We start from the raw sequence: 19,667 nt of genomic DNA on the forward strand, positions 1-19,667 counted from the left end.
TGTAAAAAAAAAAAAAAGAAATCAGGAATGGGTATTTGGAGAAAAACAGGAATCAGGATAATTACTCAAAGGAAGACACTTGATGTGGCCAGCAAGTGATATGATGGTTTAGGCACTAGATACCTTTGTGGCTGACTGTAGTTTGAGTCTTGGACTGATGGGTGTTAAAAATAATCTGTGGTCTATTAAGGAAAAAAAGAAATCAGGAATGGGTATTTGGAGAAAAAATGGAATCAGGATAATTACTCAAAGGAAGACGCTTGATGTGGCCAGCAAGTGATATGATGGTTAAGGCACTGGATACCTTTGTGGCTGACTGTAGTTTTAGTCTTGGACCATGGAACTTGAAAATCACACCAAACACATGTGCATTCATGCCCAAAATCTCAAGAAGAGAATGGAGAAGAAGGTGTTGTGGCATGGCCACCCCCACTGTGGGGCGATTTCTCACCTTTCCTCTCTCTGTTTCTCTATGGCAAGCACACTTATCCTATAGCAAAAATATTTTTAAAGTGATAGACTTTGATTTTGATTGATTTTAGTGAGGAATGATTTGCATGTGACTGTACTATAAATGCTAAGTAAAAACTGAGCTTTTGGAGACACTTTGTGGTGCTTGCTGGCTGTTTCCTTGTAACCCAGTTGCAGAAATAAGCTCTCTTCTTTCCCAGACTCTGTTTCTTGTTTCATTGACCACAAATAGAAGCAGTTAGACTAAGCTTGTTAGGTGTAGTATAATGGAAGAAAGAATAGGATAGTTGGAAATATTTATGATACTTTATTTAGAAAGTAATTTTTCAAGAACTTTCCTATTTTAATATCGTGAACTAGTTCATCACAATATTCCTAACAAGATGCTCTTAACAGGATACCAGCAGACAGCATAATGGTTACATCTCTGGACTCCCACATAGTCAACCACGGTTCAAGTCCCAGACCTGCTGGCTTAAATTCGTGCCAGATGTGTATGCATGTTTGCCCAAGATCCCAAGAGGAGAATAGAGGAGAAGGGATTGTGGCATGGCTATCCTCCCTGGAGGGTGATTTCTCACTTTCTGTCTCTCTGTCTCTCCAGAGAATGCAGACATCCTATAGCAAAAATACCTCTTAACAACAACAACAAAATGTCCTTAACAAAACTGAGTAAAGTATATTCTGAAGACTTAGAGTTCACATCTCAAGTTAAACAATTTATCTAGGGTATGTTTTATTTTTCATGTTTATATTATGTCTTTCTTTTTGTACATAATATTCATTTTGATTTACTATAAAATAGAAATTTTCTCAAACATTTCAGCAAAACAGATGCTCAATTAAGATTTGTAGATTTGTCAAATGTATCTAGTGGCTTTTCATATTCCTGGAAGTATTTATGGCCTTATTCATGGAAAGAGAAAGGAGAAAACTTTGTGAGTTTTTGCTAAATATTTTTGCATGCTCTATTGCATTTTATGCTTTGAGTGATCAGTCTTCCGAAATCTTCATTGTTCCATAATAGTCATTACCTAAGAATGATGTGAAATGCTTTAAAACTCAATGAAATATATATCATACCACTTAGTCTTACTCCTCTGACCATTACTGCCATGCTCCAACTCATCCCCATCCACATATAGGCACATACTTTAGCCACTCTAGTTAAAAAGTCTGACTCTCTTTTTAAGAGCTTAGAAAACATAGAATTTTATTTAAATTTGTATACAGATAAAAACTTTACCAAAAGTTAAAAACCTAATTCAAATTATTTTCTACCACAAAAATGGACATTATAGAAAAAGGCAATATTTCTCTCAATTACATTTTCCCACCTTCCTACCACAAACTGGTAGGTTCAGGTACAGAGCAAATTAGGGAGGAGGGAAAAATAATGACACTCAACACGATTTGATCTTCAGTGTTGTTTCATCTTGAAATGACTCACAAAGATCTCCAGAAGAGATCAGCATTCTTCAGTTTTGACATTTAAATAGAACCTTCTTTTCCAAAATCCCAAATAAGGCTTCTGGCTTTATTTTAGTGTGTGGTAAACAGTAGATTCAATATTAAGGCAAACAGTAAAGTATATGTGTGGTATATTAATGTGGACATTACCTTATAAAATGTATTTTGGTAAATGCAGGAATTTTCCAAATATAGGTTGGAATTAGAATCTTGTCAAAAATGCTGCCATTCGAAATAGCTGTTTGCTTCAATATCTTAACAGCGCCTTTTTGGTAGCTAATATGTTAAATGTAATTTTGTCTGAGTTTTTTACGGCCCGGGTTTTTATAATTTTTTTTGCATTAGATGTCCACCAACATTCTTGTACCTCAATCAGGGCTTGGTTACAAAATCTGTATATATTACACATTATTTGGTCATACAGACGCTCCCTCAAAGTTGGCAAAGTAGTGACTATTGAGAAGATTATGATAGAAAAGTCCAAAAACACAGGATATTATTTTTTATAAAGACTATAAGTAAAATCAGAATTACACCACTGAGATATCCAACTGAAGAAAAGGCAGATTTAGGATTTTTCATATAGTGATTCTTGTTCATTCTCTTTCCCATTTTTTTTTTCCCAATGAGAAATCATTTCCTTCACAATGATAAAAGAACCATTGCTATTTAATGGAAAAATGAACCTTCCTTCCCCAAGGAGCAGGACAAAGATGTTACTTCTTTGCCATGCTGACCACTGCTTTCTTGACTGTATCTCCCAGGTCCACAGCAGAAGTATTGGGGAGGCCACTGTTATTGAGTATGTTCTGAGCTTCTTGGACATTAGCTCCTTCAAGCTGGACCACCATGGGCACTTTGAGTTCTAGCTCATAGCAGGCTTTGGTGTGTTGGCAATAATGGCACAGTTGACAATGCCACCAAAAATATTGACAAGGATGTCTCCAACCTTAGGATCAGCTGTGAGAATTTGAATTATGATATACTTGAGATTCCTTTATGCCACCACCAAGATCCAAAAAGTTGGCTGGCTTCCCAGCATTAAGGACAATGATGTCACAAGTAGTCATGACAAGCCCAGCACCATTCACAAAACAGGCAATGTTCCCATCCCGGTCTATGTATTTTAGATCATATCTGGCAGTTTCACTTTCAATGGGCTCATCCTCTAATTTGTCATCCATAGCAAGTATGTCCTTTTGTTGGAATCCTGCATTGTCATCAAAGTTTATCTTGGCATCAAATAAGACAACTTGTCCTTCTGAAGTTTCGTTTTAAAAAGAATATATATATATATACACACACAGACAGACACACACATATATATTTGAACAGATTTATTATTTCAGATATAATGTACAAAAAGTGTGGAAGTTGACACATCTATCTTTATAATAAGAAAATGATAGGATAAGTAAATTTTTTTAGAGAGAGTTTTGCTATGGGGCACATGCTCTTGCCAGAGACAGAGAGAAACTGAGAAATCACTTCCAAGGGGGAATGGCCATACTATAATCCCTTCTCCTCCATTCTCCTCTGGATTTTGAACATGCATGCACATGAGGCCCGTGTGAGTCTCAAGCTACAGAACCCAGGACTTGAACCTCAGGTCAACATGTGAGAGAGAATTCAGTGCCTTTACTACTATGGAATCTGCTGACCCCAAAGTGAATTTTATTTTTTAATTTTAATTTTCTTGGATCTGTTAGAGGGATGAGACTGCAAGACAAATCACCACCCTGAAACTGGAGAACAATGTATTCAGGTAATCATAGTAGAGGACTTCTTACCTGGAGAAGGAGACATTGTAATGATAAACTTGTAGAAATACTCAAGAGGTGGGGCCAGCAGGTGGTATGGTGGTTGAGGCACTGGACTCCCAAATGGTCAACTATGGTTCAAGTCCCAGACCTGGTGGCTTGCTTTTTCCCTCCCCCCCCCCAACTCTGTGTCTTTCTCTGGCAAATTTATGTGATTAAAAATAATAATAATAAATAAAATAATTCTTCAAAAAGAAAAAAAAAAATACCCGAAGCCAGCAATGTTTTGTTTTTTGTTTTTATTTTATGTTGGTTCAAACCAATATTAAAAAAAGGAAATACTCAAGAGGTAATTGTGATGTACCACTGAAGGCTGAGTATGAATAAGAATGAGAGTAAGAAATTTCTGGGCCCTAGCATAGTTACAAAAGTCCATTCACTTTTGTGGGCTTTATCTCTAATAACCACATCAGTTCCTTATGAAAGATGTTAGGAAGATCTGGAGGGAATTACATGGGAGAAAGAGTCATGATTGTAAAATACACCTAGAGACTTATCTATAACAAAAGCCCACCCTTATGGTAAAAAAACCTTAATAGGGGCCTTATGCAAGCTGGGAGGGGCATGACTCTCACTGCTGCTGTTTCTACCCTTAGGACTTCAAATACAGTGGAAAATATTCAACCTTAAGAAGTTTAACACAATAGATTGTGAAAGCTGCATCCACGTGAGGGAGCACCTGGAAGGAGGGGGAAAAGCTGTATCATTGGAGAAGCATTCATGAAGGTCAGATCTTTGAACCACAGGTCCTTTAAAATACTGAGATTTAACTGAAAAATTATAAGTTCTTCTCCTGCACATTTTACTACCTTATGGACAGTGAACTTTGCAGATGATAACCGTATTATGGCTGAAAGAACAGTAAGATACAGATTCCCTTTGAGAAGGAATACCTAGGGAAGCCTAAAAGGAAGAGGACAAATCAAGACTAATAGAAAACTGTAAAGTTACCAGTACCTATAAATACAACAAACATTAAATACAGCCCGACCCCTAGCCACAGTAACATAACTCCTCACACTAATGGTCTTTTTACCTCAGTTTCCAGTTACCAACCATTGCAACATGCCTGGATTTCGACAATAGTAAAACCATAAGTCATGCTGAAAAGTCAAGGAACAAGCACACTGAATAAATAAAGCAAAAATCAAAAATAGACTTAGGTATGGCACTGATGTTGGAATTACAAGAAAGAAATTTAAAATCACTATAATAAATATGTTAAGGACTCTAATGAAAAAATAAACCACATATAAAATGGCCAAAATGATGGAAACACTAAGAAATAATGAAAAGGAAATACTATAAATAAAAAACACTAACACAGAAATGAAAAATGCCTTTGAAAGGCTCATCAATATACTCAATATAACTGAAAAAATAAGTGGTGAACTGAGGAAAATCTATAAAAACTCCCTAAACTAAAATGCATATACAAAATAGAATGAAGAAATATAGAACTATAGGCAATATCAAAAGATATAACACAAATGTAATTGGAATATCAAAAAGAGAACAAAGAAGGACCAGCAGTTAGCGTAATGGCTATGTCGCTGGACTCCCACATAGCCGGCCGTGGTTCGCATCCTGGACCCAGTGGCTTAAACTCACACCAGGTGTGTGTGCATGCGTGCCCAAGATCCTGAGAGGAGAATGGAGGAGAAGGGATTGCGGCATTGACCATCCTCCCTTGGGGGTAATTTCTCGCTTTCTGTCTCTCTGTCTCTCTCTGTCTTTCTGGTGAGCACACGTGTCCTATAGCAAAAGCCTCTCAAAAAAAAAAAAAAAGAGAGAGAACAAAGAAAGAACAGAACAGAACAAAGTAATAATGACTGAGAACATGTACAAATTAATGACAGCAAACCAAATCTCAGGCCCATGCAGCTCAGAGAACAGGTCCAAAGAGAACACATAAAACAAACCAATCAAACCCAAACTCAAGCATATTATATTCAAACTGCAGTAAACCAATGACAAACTCACTTTCTGTCTCTCTGTTTCTCTCTCTCTTTCTGGTGAGCGCACACACCCTATAGCAAAAACCTCTCAAAAAAAAAAAAAAGAGAGAGAACAAAGAAAGAACAGAACAGAACAAAGTAATAATGACTGAGAACATGTACAAATTAATGACAGCAAACCAAATCTCAGGCCCATGCAGCTCAGAGAACAGGTCCAAAGAGAACACATAAAACAAACCAATCAAACCCAAACTCAAGCATATTATATTCAAACTGCAGTAAACCAATGACAAAGAAAAAAAAAAGTTGAAATAAATTCAGAAAGGACTTACTGATAGCAGTAAAAAGCTAAGAATTATAGGGGACTTCTTATGAGAAATTGTACAACAAATTAGGAAATAAAAAGTCACCTAAAATACTATATACAGAAAAATTGCCCTTAAAAGTAAAGGAGATAAAAAAAAAAATTCTGAGATATTAAACACTCTGTGAATTCTTTGCCAACAGATCTTCCCTAAAGAAAACAGTAAAATAATAATGATGATAATGATAATAGGGCCAGCAGGAGGCACAGGATTAAGGCGGCTAAATTTTCACATGACTGACTACGGTTTGAGTCCTGGACCCAATGGCTTGAAAATCATGCTGGGCGCAGGTGGTGCATGTGTTTCCAAAAATCCCAAGAGGAGAAGGAACTGCAGTGCACCATCCTGCCTGAACGGTGACTTCTCCTTTTCCCTCTCTTGGTCTCTCTGTCTGTCTCCTCCCCAACAGGCACATGTACCCTATGACAAAAACCTAAAAATAAAAATTAATTAATTAATTAATTCAGGAAAAGGAAAATGGGTTGGCTCCATTTTGCAGAAGTAAAAGCACTGTTCAAGAGAAGCTGGATCCCACATGGCAAACACAGTTCAAATTCCAGGCCTGGTTAGGTACTTGCTCAAATGTGCAGGATCCCATGGGCTAGAAGGCTAAAGGACTAGAGGAAGGGGGTCATGGCATAATCAGACTCTCCAGAGGAGGCACAACTCTCTCTCTTTCACTTCCCTCCCACCTTGTGCATGATCGTGATCGATCACAAATTTAAAAAGAAAATTACTTAACTCAGAAACAAGAATCTACATTAAAAAAAAGTTTCATCACTGGAGATGTAACTTTTAAGGGGATTTTTTAAAAAGTGTATTTGTTATAGTAAGAGAGGAGATGCAATGAATTATTTTTAAAAATGCATTAATACAGCCAGTGAAGGCAGGTCCAGTTGTAGGGGAGCAGGTAGTAGGGGGCCACTGTGAGACATTGGAACATATGAATCCTGGCTTGAGGTATTGGCCCATGATTCTGGCCGGGTAAAATCTAGAAGGATGATTGCGGTGGGATAAGACTTTGTCAGGGGTAATCGTTCCTCTCTATCTCTTTCTTTATGAAACAAATAATTTGAATTAAAAGGGGAAGGGAGAAACAAAGAATAAATGCAACTAAGATAAAATAAGATGTTAGATGTTAACACAAATATATAAAAATAATTTTGAATGTGAATGATTTTAACTTACCAATTAAAATAGAGATTGTCAAAGTGTATTTAAAAAAAAAAGAAAAAACAGGATCAGCAGGTGGTGTGGTGGTTACGGGTTCTGGAATCCCATATGGCCGACTACAGTTTGAGTCCTGGACCTAGCAGCTTTCTCACTTTCTGTCTCTCTCTGTCTCTGTCTCTCTCTCCTCTCTTGTGCGCGCATGCTCTGTACCTCTCTGGTTAAATTAGTTAAATAAATAAGTTAAATAAAAATAATTATTTAAAAAAAAGAAGAAAGAAAAAGTATTTATGTTGTCTACAAGAAACCTCCTTTCAATGTACAAAGTCTGGGGACCAGCAGTTAGCGTAATAGCTATGTCACTGGACTCCCATGTAGTTGACCACAGTTTGAGTCCTGGACCCAGTGGATTAAACTCACACCAGGTGCATGTGTGTGCGTGTCCAAGATCTCAAGAAGAGAATGGAGGAGAAGAGATTGTGGCATGGCCATATCCTCCCTGGGGGGTGATTTCTCGCTTTCTGTCTCTGTGTCTCTCTCTGTCTTTCTGGTGAGCACACACACCCTACAGCAAAAACCCCTCAAAAAAAAAAAAAAAGAAAGAAATATATATACAGAGTCTGTGCTGGGTGCAACAGTATACACCTGTAATCTCAATTACTGGGAAAGCCGAGGAAGAAGTATTGTACATTTTAGGCAGAGTGGGCAACATAGGGAGACCCTGTCTCTAAAATAAATGAGCAAGAGGATATGAGAGTGAGAGAAAAGAGAAGTTGGAAGATTAAAAACAAAAGGATACCAACTAATATAACAAAAATTGAAAGAAAGGTGATGTAGGTATATTCATCTCAGACAGAACTAATTTCAAAGCAAGAAAAATCATCAGGAATTAAAAGGGACATTGCTTGGCCCACAGAAGGCATAGTGGTTAAGGAATTGAACTTCTACATGGCCAACCACATTTCAGGTCCCAGAACTTCTGGCTTATGATCTCACTTTATCTCCCTCTCTCTCTCTCTCTCTCTCTCTCTCTCTGTCTCTCTCTCTCTCTCCACACATGTCCTATAGCAAATGAAAAAAATGATAAAAAATAAAAAACAAGTCTTAAAGGAAGAGGCATAACATAATGATAAAGGACTCTTGTCCAAGAAGACACAACAACCCTAAACATATAGGCAATTAATATCAAAATGTCAAAATACATTAAGACAAAGTGATAGAACTAAAAAAAAAAAAAAAAGAAACAGAGAAACCTCTTACAGTTGTAGACTTCAAAATACCTCTTCTAGTAGTTGGTAGGTCAAGCAGACAGAAAAATCAGTAAAGATATAGTAGATTGAAACGGCATTATCAATCAACTTAGATTAATTGAAATTTATAGAAAAATCATAAGTATTTACCCAGTTAAGTTAAAAAAAATTCCACACAAAGGCCTGCATGAGAACTTTATAACAGCTTTGTGTATAATAACCTAAAACTAGAAACAGCTAAAAAAAAAAGTTGCCCTTCATGGGATAATTGAAAATGACACATACATCCAATTAATTACTAGTCAGTGATAACAGAATGTAAACTACCAAACCAAGGAAAAACACTGATAAAACTTAAATGCACAATGTTAAATTAAAGAGCAAATCAAGGGCCATCCCTTGGCATGATTGTTAAGGCATCTGGATCCCACAAGGCCAACTGCTTGGGTTGAGTCCCGGACATGGTGACTTAAAAAACATGCTGGGTGCATGTGCATGCATACCCCAAATCCCTAAAATAGAGATAAAGAGAGAAGAAGGGATTGCAGCCAATGGAACTACTTTCTTGCGCTCTTTCTCTCTCTCTCATGATTCATTCTCTGGCAAATTAAACAAGAAGAAGGAGAACGAGAGGAGGACAAGGAGGAAGAAAAGGAAGAGGAGGAGGAGAAGCAACAGCAGCAGCAGTAGCAGCAGCAGCAGCAGCAGTGTCCGTCAGTATAAAAGTGCTATGCACTCATCTTTCTATTTATCTAACAGTATGGGAAAGGCAAAAAGCACAGAGGCAATAAACAGATGGGTGATTTCCAGGGATGGGGGTAGGAAGAAGACTGATGAGGTGGAGCACAGGGATCCTTTAGTATGATGAACCTAATTTGTATGATAGTATATTAGACACACGGCAGTATTTGTCTTATAGAATTTACAGTGCAAAAAGTTAATGTATGAAATATAAAAAGTCATTTGAAGGTTTGAGATCCCAGGATAGAATGTAGAATGTGACAAAAGAATATATTTATACATTAGGTATATGTATAATAACCTCACTAAATCATGTGGGGAAATAGGTGCTTACTTCAGTAACTTTGTAAATGAATTGCTTCCGTAAGACTAAAAGCAAAATTACCTGTATGTGAACATTGTATTCTAGTTAATTAAGTTTTTTCCCATTAAGATAAATGTCAACAACCTGAAACAAGTATGCATGTACAATGGAATTGAAAAAGTAAGAAACTGGGTGATAAATGTAGGAGACCGGGTTTTTTACTATTGCAGTAGGAGATGACATATAAGGAAGGGGGACCACATGGCAATGGATTACAATTAGAGTCATCAGCATGAACTGAAGTTTAGTTTAATAGACATACTCATGATTACGTACAATTCTCATAGACATGGGTACATGTCTATGGGTTTGAAGCAATGAGCACATTGTATACATTGAGTACATTCCAGTAGCAATGAGTATGCCTAGTTCCCAGATCTTATATTATCTCTCTCTCTCTCTCTCTCTCTCTCTCTGTGCTTGCTAGGGAGAGAAAGAGAGAGAAATCACTCTCCAGGAAGGATGGCCATGCCACAATCCCTTCTCTTCCATTCTCCTCCTGGGACCTTGGGCATGCACACACACATGTCCAGGGATTTTTAAAGCCCTCCAGGTCCAAGACTCGAACCACAGTTGGCTACTTGGGAACCCAGCGACATCACTGCTTTCCCATCTGCTGACCCCTCCAGATTTTATATTCTAATATGAGCCTGCAATGAAAGGGACCAGGCTTCTTGTTGTAATTACTGTCTCTGGAGTTGTGGTAGCAAAATATGAGATGAACTTAGAATTTTTGAAGTGCCGTGAAGAAAGGAAGTATTTAAATACATACACACAAACACACACACACGCCCACAAACACACACGATCCCAAAAGCCTCACTGTGAAGGGCTATATCAAAGAGACAGAAGAGCCAACTGAAAGAGTTCCCAAAGACTGATTTGTGTATGTAATGTAGCCTTGGATTATAACAAAAGTAAAAAAATGTCATAGTGATAGGGAGAAATAAATAAATAAATAAATGAGAAGGAAAAGATAAATCTATGCAAAAGAGTTCCAAGCAATTTAGAATCATACTCTATACTCAAGGAGATAGAGCATGTTTCCTCTTTTTATTTTTGAAAGGGGGAGAGGGTTGTGGTTTTATTTAGATGCAAATAAACTTGCACATGCTGTCTATTCATTTTCTTCTCTGTGCAGCCTGGTGTTGGGAATGGTGATTCTGAGGCCAGCTGGGCTGCTCTTTCCACAATGTTTTGCGGTTCTTGGAGGAAATGTTGTGAATGATTCCAGCACAGTATAATTTATTCCACATCTGCAACACCTCCAGCTCCTTGGAGGTTCTGGAAGCCACTGGGCAGCACGGTGCTTTGTTTTCTTGTTGCTCCCGGTGACCAGTGGTGAGCATCAAGATCTGGTCCTTGAATCGCTTGTGCACCTTGTCAATATCTCTGGTTTTTTTCCAGGTACACTTAATTTCAACATATCGTCTGAATGTTGCCAGATGAACTTTTTTGATTATCTTAGGCTTCACAAGGGGTGAAGCCATGATTCAGGGGAAGAGATGGCTGCCAGTTCTATTGTCAGCACCAAGCAAGAGAAAGGAATGGGTCATATTTCCCATTTTTAAAGTGCGAGCTTCTTCTCATCCTGACATCCTTCTGAAGAGTACAGTATGCAAAAATACAGTAATAATTTACAGTGGAGAAATGCGAGAAACACTGTCTCAGCCTGGTGATCCTGGTCAGCATTAGCAAAGATAGCTCACATTTGGTGGCCTATACTTGTAATAAAATGCGATGAGAATTGCACTTACCTCTGTGTTCTTGCTTCCCAATATTTATATTTTCAATCTAATAATCAGAAATAGATCAAGCAAATCCTGACTGAGACATTCTCTCAAAACCTGATCAAAACCAGGAATTTCCACAGCCAAGAGAAGTCTAAAAAGATGTATGTAAATGTGATAGGGAATCTTAGATGGGCTCCTGTATTGTATAAGGAGTGTTCATGTGTGCCCAAAGTCCCAAAAAGAGAATGGAAGAGAAAGGATTGCAGGGTGGCCATCCCCCCTGGGGGGTGATTTCTTGCTTTCTGTCTCTCTGACTAGCACATGTACCCTATAGCAAAATCTCCCTTAAAAAAGTAAGAAGTAATTAAGTAAATAAATAAGAAACTTTAAAATTACAATCAGGACCAACTCATGGCATGGTGGTTAAGGCATTGGGACGCCAAGTGGTCAACTGTGTGGTTCATGTCCCGGACGTGGCAGATTGAGACACATCAAGTATGTGTGCTTGTGTACTCCTAATCATGAGATGAGGGAGAAATAGAAATGAAGGAAAAGAGATATTACAGTGCAATCATTCCCAAAGGGGGTGCTTTCTCTCTTTCCTCAATTTCTCTCTTTGTCTCTCATCAGCAAGTAAACATTCCTTCTGGTAAATATATACATATATATATATATATATATTGGTGTGTGTGTGTGTATAATATATGAAAAAATATATATGATATATTTGTATTTCATATATATATATATATATACATGAAAAAAATATATATGATATATTTGTATTTTTAATTTCCTGTTTGCCTGTGAAAGCCATTATTTTTTCTCCTAAATTCAGAAGTAAGCAGTTTTTGTCTCCAAAATTTATAGGTAAGCGGGTGCCAAGAGAACAGAGAAAAAACATGAACATCCCCCTTTATATTTTTTGGAGGCACATGCACTTGTCAGAGATATAGAGAGAGACAGAGAGATGGAGAGGCAGAAAGCAAGAAGTGACCCTTCAAGGGAGATGGCCATACCACAGTCCCTTCTCCTCCATTCTATTCTCAGGATTTTGGTCACACATCCACACACATCCTGTGTTAGTTATAAGCCACCGAGTCTGGGACTTGAACGGCAGTTGACTACATGGGAATCTAGCAACATAACGATTATGTCTTCTGTTGGTCCCAACATGCCGTTTTTGAATTGACAGTAGACATATAAGAGCAACATATGAGAAAGGATATTCATACTTGTGAAATATGAATTGCTTATATCTTACATAACAGCCGTGACTATGTCCTGAACAAACAGCTGTAAGTTGTCATTGTAATAGAGCATAGTAATTGATATTCATAATGACAATTCTAAATTTATTAATATACTAAATTTTATTAAAATACTGTTTATTAAGCCAGTGAAGTATGTAATATATTTAAAATAAATGAGTTTAAAATTTTAAGGGTATTGAAGATTCACTTAACTAGAACACTTAAATCCCTAATGATGGCAGGTAAATTATTTCTTAACTGTATGGTAAATTATATGTCCTGAATTTCATAACAGCAATTATGCTATATATAAATGATGTTTCCATTAGTAAATCTCCTAGGGATGATATTGCATTATATGAAAAGTATATTCTCATTTGACCTTTTGCTGCACTATATTGTTTGATTCTTAGTATTAAACTGTTTTGTATTTCTGAATTATTAAATGAACTATTTTGCTCTTGCATAAATTGATATGGTTTTTGTTGCCATTTTGCATGAATGATACTTTGTCCTTATATGGAAATATTATGTAAAAATGATTTCTCCATTAAGGAAAGGAAGCAGTAGCTGGGACCAGCAGATGGCATGACGGTTACATCACTGGACTCCCACATGATTGACTGTGGTTCAAGTCCCAGACCTGGTGGATTCAAACTCATGTCAGGCATGTGTACGTGCATGCCCAAAATCCTGAGAGGAGAGTGGAGGAGAAGGAATTGTGGTGTGGCCATCACCATGGGGTTGATTTCTTGCTTTCTTTCTCTCTGTCTCTTTGGCAAAAAGAAAAAGAAAAGAAAAGAAAAGGAAAGGAAAGAAAAGAAGAAAGAAAAGAATCCAATAACTTATCAAGAATTTATGTAGTATCACAGAAGACAACTTGAGGAAACCATGCCACTCCATCCTTTTATTTTTAGTATATTAGCTATAAAGTGCTTGTAAATACTTTCCATTTATCCATCCTGAAAATTACAAAATGGTCATTCACCATTGTTTAATTTTAGGCTAATTCATAAATTTAGACCATATCACAGGCAATAAAACTATATATTTTTAGTCCAAGTCAAGGGAGTGAAGTAGGGATGAATCAATTTCACCAATTACTGGCCAGTTTTGTGATTTAATTTTTAGTACATTTTGTTTGTTTGATTTAATTGGTTCTCTCTTTTTCTCTTGTTTCTTTCTTTCTTTCATGAACAAGAGATACAGAAAAAGAGAGAGAGAGCATCCCCAGCAAGGTATCAACATTGCAGGTGTCCACCAGCCTTCAGCCAGACTCAGATCCTGGGCAAGTGTGTGCCTGGTGTACTAGAGGAGGTCTCTGGACGTGAACCAGAAACTTAATATGGATTGCAGAGCATCACATTTTACCTCTGCACCACTGTCCATCATCAAATCTATTTTGTATTGTTCTTTACTTTATGCATTTTAACAAAGGGGAGAATATTTGGAGGCTTCTATCTTGCATATGGGCAATAAGTATTTGTCCACATTAAAATACAATTTTTTGCTATTCTAGAATAGGACGTTGTAGAAAATTGAGTGACTCTTCAAAGCACTGTCTGTAGAGTCCTGTGAAGATCTAGAAACCATCATACCTGGTTTGAATTGTTTTTATTCATTTTTATTATTATTTTTTATATACATTCAATCATATTATTTAGCTTACAAAGTGAACATTTCAATATGTGAACATTTCTCCCCAGGCCAGTTGATCAGAATATCTTCCACCAATAACACCATTTTTGTTAATTATGCATCAGTTAAGGGTCCGATAAGCAGAATACATAAGGAACTCAAGTCACTGCTTGAATTTTCTTGCTAATGTATGATTTGTTTTTCTCCACATCATTTGCAACTATTACATTTCCATGGCGAATTTCAACTGGATTTTAATTTTTTCTTCTGTCCTATCTTGAACCTTCCTTATGCTTTTTATTCTGTCTACATTTGTTTTTATTTTTGTGTGTGTGTGTGTGTATGTTAGTTGTAAAATATTACTCAAATTATCTTAGTTGACACCCTAAAATACTTCCATGTTATTTTCTTAATTGTCAGAGGGCATATACACATGCCAGAGAGAGATAGAAAGAGAAAAAAGAAAAGTACCCTCCAGTGGGACATGGTCATGCCACAAACTCTTCCCCTCCATGTATCCGGTAAGAGTTTGGGGCATGTACCCACATGCACATGGGGTATTTTTCAAGATGTCCAAGCCAGGATTTGAACCTCTAGACCACGTGAGACTTGGCTCCCTTTAACCAGTAGGCTGAGTAGCCCTACTTTTTCTTTCAAAAACCAGTTATGCCAACTCAGACATATGCTATTATAACCTTCATTCTTAGTAATAACCGTATCTTGGGATCAGCAGATGGCATGATGGTTATGTCATTGAACTCCCACGTAGTCATCCGCGGTTCAAGTCTCAGACCCTGCAGCTTAAAACTCATTCCAAGTGCAGGTGCATGCATGCCCAAGATCCTGAGAGGATACTGGAGGAGAAGGAATTGTGGCATGGTCATCCCCCTGGGGATGATTTCTCACTTTCTGTCTCTTTGTCTCCATCTCACTGATGAGCACATGCACCTTATAGCAAAAAACTCTTTAAGTTTAAAAAAAAAAAAAGCATCTCTTTGTCTCTATGTTGCTTAGTAGCATCAGGAGAAAGAACAGTTAAAAAGACCAAACCAAACAAAACTATGCAAAAAAGCATAATTTGGCACTTTCATAAATGCTTTCCAGGCTGTATATTTTACTTTATTTATTTATTTTTTTACATGGGAATGTCCGATCTCTAGTGACATTTGATTGCATGAGGTATTTCAGTTCCCAACAATTTCTCGATGATTTTTTTCTATTTCTTAGACCAGTGGTCTTAATAATGGTCTCCTGAGAACACTCGGCCTCTTCTTTAACAATCTCTAGGTCCTAACTCCAAGCTTCAACTGGATCAGCTTATTTTTATTTTATTCGAACAACTGATTTTATAGTTAGAAAAACAATGGTTAGCCTATCATTCTAAAATTTTCCATGATATAAACTAGATGCTTGAAGAATACCTCAAATGTTTACTGGAAATGTAACAGAGTAGCCTACTTAACTGATCAATCCTAAAAGAATTTATTTACAAGTAAAACTCCATGCTTCAATATAATACAACACTGCATGGGCAGATAACATACATTACACCCCTATTAATATGTATTACTTCATTAGTGTGAACACACAAATTATTACTATACCAATGAGGTCATGTTATATTGTTTAGTTTATCACATTTTAATTGTTACCTTTGCTCTTTTATATGCGCTTGCAAGGATCTAGAAACTTTGTTTCACCCGTGGTTATGAACCCAAAAAGGGCTTTATTCTCTTTCATTTTGAATACCACTATTATAACTACCAAGAAAAAGGCTCAGTTTTACTCAAAAAGACCACATTCATTTTGTGATTCCCTAAAATATTAGCTCATTTTTCCCTCCTTGCACCCTCCGCACCCCATTCTTAGCCTTCTGACTCTCCCCTCCATTCTCCCCTCCACTTGCTCCATTGTCATTTTAAATGTTTGTCTCCATACATCTAACCAGACAACACAGGACCTATCCTTCTATACTGAAGGATTTCTAGTCCTTGTATCAAAGCCCAAACTACTCTGCCATCCTAATTTTGTGCCTAATCAAATTTTCCGTTTCCTGGATCTGGAAATTCGACTACAATCTCACTGACACTTATATTTGTGATACCCCTTAAAAGGGATACCCTGTCAGTCTTTGATCTTTTGATCTGCCTAATCCTACATCTGACTTACTATAAACATGCAAGCAACTATATTTGTGTCTTTTGGAAGCATAATTAAGCACCCTATTTCCAATAATTCAAGTTTTTCCATTAGGAGTGGCTGAACAGAGCAGACAACTGAAGACTTTTGGAACTGAGGCAGTGTAGAAAATTTGGCTTTTTTATACTGACTATGATACAGTTAGTTGGTTAGTACTTAACTTGGTTTTTTAGTATTAATTCAAACTTGCTTTATTTTAATGTAGAAATTTTCCACATATTATTGTGAATTATTATAGTAATTATGAAATCATATGAATTTTCTCACTTTTATAAATTATTTGCAGACACTTAGAAGATATAATATGAAATGATTGCCTAGTATACAATGCAAAATATTCTATACTGAACAAATTTCTCAATTGTAAAAAAAAATTGTTAAACTTCCTCTCAATAATTTTCTGGAGTTAGTAAAGTTTAATTACATTAACAAAATAATATAGTACAAGTAGGAGCATATATGTGATTGTTAAAAATATACAATTCCATTTAACAAACATTTCCATTAAGAGATGACTGAATTGCACATATGACTGAAAGGGACAAATTATTTAAAATTTTCTATATAGTTAGAGAATTATATTTTATGTGATAAAAAATGTTGAAAAGCTCAATTGAAGTGAACTAACCACTTGATTATATATTAATCAAATGCTTTGTACTTATGTAAATTTTTCCTAAGTGTGATTTCATGTTACTGGAATTCAGTATCCTAAAAGGATACATTATTTAGATATTTGTTAATTTAGAATAATGTATGATTATTTGAATGTGTATTTATGCTCTTCTATCATGATAATTCATTGTGGCCAAGTATAATGATAAGAATGGAGAAAAGTATGCTATTGACCTAAAAAGTTCATAGGAAAGAGTTGCTATTTGATAAATGTGCTTAGTTCCCTATGATATATAATAGGTATACATATCCCCTTATGCCTCACTGGTTCATTAGCACCAAAAAGTCACATTTACATTTCTGTTTAAGCAGTTGTAGTAGTACAAACCACCTCCCAGGTGGTTTGTTAGCAGGCAGTCTAATATTTTGCAAGTTTTACAAATCTACCTATTTCTAAAAATGTTACATATTTTTATGTATAGCAGTTCTTTTTCAGTTCAGCTGCTGCTGCTTAGGGTAGCATGAATGACTCAGATTTAACTTTTCAAACTAAACTCTCTAACCACTCTTCAATGGACAACACTTCCCTTTTTATCCCAATTGCTTCTCTATTACCTATTTATCTCAATATCCATTAATACCTCTACCTGTAGAGCTGAAGGAGATGGGTGCTTGAACAAAGTATCCTACTAAGAGTTGAGGAAGATGAAGTCTCAGAGTCTACTGCCCCCAGGGCCTGTTCTCTTGCTAGTCAAATGTTCTCAACTCTGTTACTTGCATGCTAGGAGGAATGTATTATCTTCTCATTGGCCAGCATGCCTTTCAATGTCATAGTTCAAGCAGAGTGAATGAGGTATGATAGTATTTACTAGGTCCCTATGTGCAAAGGTGTTTGCTTATTTATTTATTTATTTATTTATTTATTTATTTAATTATTTATATTACACCAGAGAACCAAAAGTACCAAATTGGATCTAGAACTAATTTCACCATTTTTTTAAAGTTGGTACTGAGTCTGGTTTTCTGATCTAGACTCTTTGATAGTGAATTATATTGTGACTTAAGTTTTACTTTGTTGTTATTATTAATATCATTTTTAAATCTGCCTAATCGAAAGGGTCATTATAGTTGATTACCTGATTTTATTAAAGTTTATTTTATGAGAGAAAGAAAGAGACAGAGAAAGAAGCACCCCAACAGTGTCTACCTGCCATTTCCCATCCGCAGTTCCAATCAGCCCAGATCATGGACACAAGTGCACATGCCCAGTGAACACAGGGAGCTCCTGGGACCTGAACTGAGAACCTTCCCTTGTGTTTATCTGCACCACTGCTCTGCCACTACCTGACCAGAGTATAACAGGTTTTGTTATGTTTTAATTTCAACACAGGTTGGGAGAATAGTGAGAATGTTTTTGTTTCTTTGAGAGTTTTTTGTTTGTTTGTTTGTTTGTTTTGTTTTGTTTTTGCTATAGGGTGTAGGTGCTCACCAGAAAGACAGAGAGAAACAGAAAGTGAGAAATGAGAAATCCCCAGAGGAGATGGCCATACCTCAATCACTTCTCCTCCATTTTCCTCTCAGGATTCTGGGTGCGCACACACATGCACTCAGTGTGAGCTTAAGCCACCGGGTTCGGGACTCGAACCGCAGTGGACTACATGGGAGTCCAGCGACCTAGCCTTATGCCATCTACTGGTCCTGAGAATAGTGACAGTTTTACAGTCCACTTTTTATAGACTGTCTATACGGCAACTATGTAAATATTAGATTCAAATGTATATAAAAGATATTGTTCCTTATGCAGCATCACATTTCTTGGGGGAAGAACATTGTTTTATAATATTGCTAAATATGTTATGTCGAGGCAATCCTCAACATTTTTCTAACAAAATACAGATAATAACTCATTCATAAAATTTCTGTGAGATAACTTTAATCATTTTCATTGATGAAGCAAATTCTAAAATAGCTATCTTCGGTGTCTTCAAGTATTTTATAGAAAGAAATTATTTGCAGATTATTAGAAGGTATAATTTGAACTGGTTAACTAGTGTAAAATGCAGAATATTCTATAGTGAACAAAATGATAAATTATGAAAAAATGTTAAATTTGCCTCCCAATCATTTTCTGGGGTTAGTAAAGTTTTATTACATTAGCAAAATAAATGTAAGTAATAGCATTAGCAGTATATATGATCGTTAAAATTATACAGTTCCATTAAACAGACATTTCCATTAAGAGATAACTGAATTTTGTATATGACTGATAGGGCAAACAATCAAATTTTTAATTTTTCTGTACTATTATATAATTATATAGAAAACAGTTTATATAAGAATATTTATTTATTAAACAATTTATATAAGTATTATATATATATGGCATACATAAAATAAATTGTTACTACATGATAGATGGTTGTGACATTAATACTTCATCTGTTAAACTTAATTCAGATTCAGTTTTGAAAACTCACTTAAATGAATTGATTATTATAGGGTAACTTTAAAAGTAATGACTTGTATTTTATTTCACTTGGATTCACTGGAATTCAGATTATTCCATGATTACTTTTATTTGATATTTACATTGAAAAATCTTATGTAATAGATACACAAA

At 36.1% G+C, this 19,667-nt stretch overlaps 1 protein-coding gene and 1 pseudogene across 1 annotated transcript; both read right to left on the minus strand.

Annotated features, from left to right (window-relative positions):
- Positions 1–2,657: 2,657 nt before the first annotated feature.
- On the minus strand, positions 2,658–3,215 carry LOC102467835 (succinate--CoA ligase [GDP-forming] subunit beta, mitochondrial pseudogene; annotated as a pseudogene).
- Positions 3,216–10,730: 7,515 nt separating this feature from the next.
- Positions 10,731–11,099, minus strand: LOC106734405 (60S ribosomal protein L32). Its single transcript, XM_014586049.1, has one exon. It carries the CDS (start codon positions 11,097–11,099, stop codon positions 10,731–10,733), a length of 369 nt encoding a protein of 122 aa, XP_014441535.1.
- Positions 11,100–19,667: the final 8,568 nt, after the last annotated feature.

This window comes from Tupaia chinensis, unplaced genomic scaffold (assembly GCF_000334495.1).
Source record: "Tupaia chinensis unplaced genomic scaffold, TupChi_1.0 Scaffold000111_1, whole genome shotgun sequence".
NCBI classification, from domain to species: domain Eukaryota; kingdom Metazoa; phylum Chordata; class Mammalia; order Scandentia; family Tupaiidae; genus Tupaia; species Tupaia belangeri.

Excerpts from the sequence above, each read along its gene's own strand:
- LOC106734405 (XM_014586049.1), bottom strand. The coding sequence starts at position 11,099 with ATGGCTTCACCCCTTGTGAAGCCTAAGATAATCAAAAAAGTTCATCTG.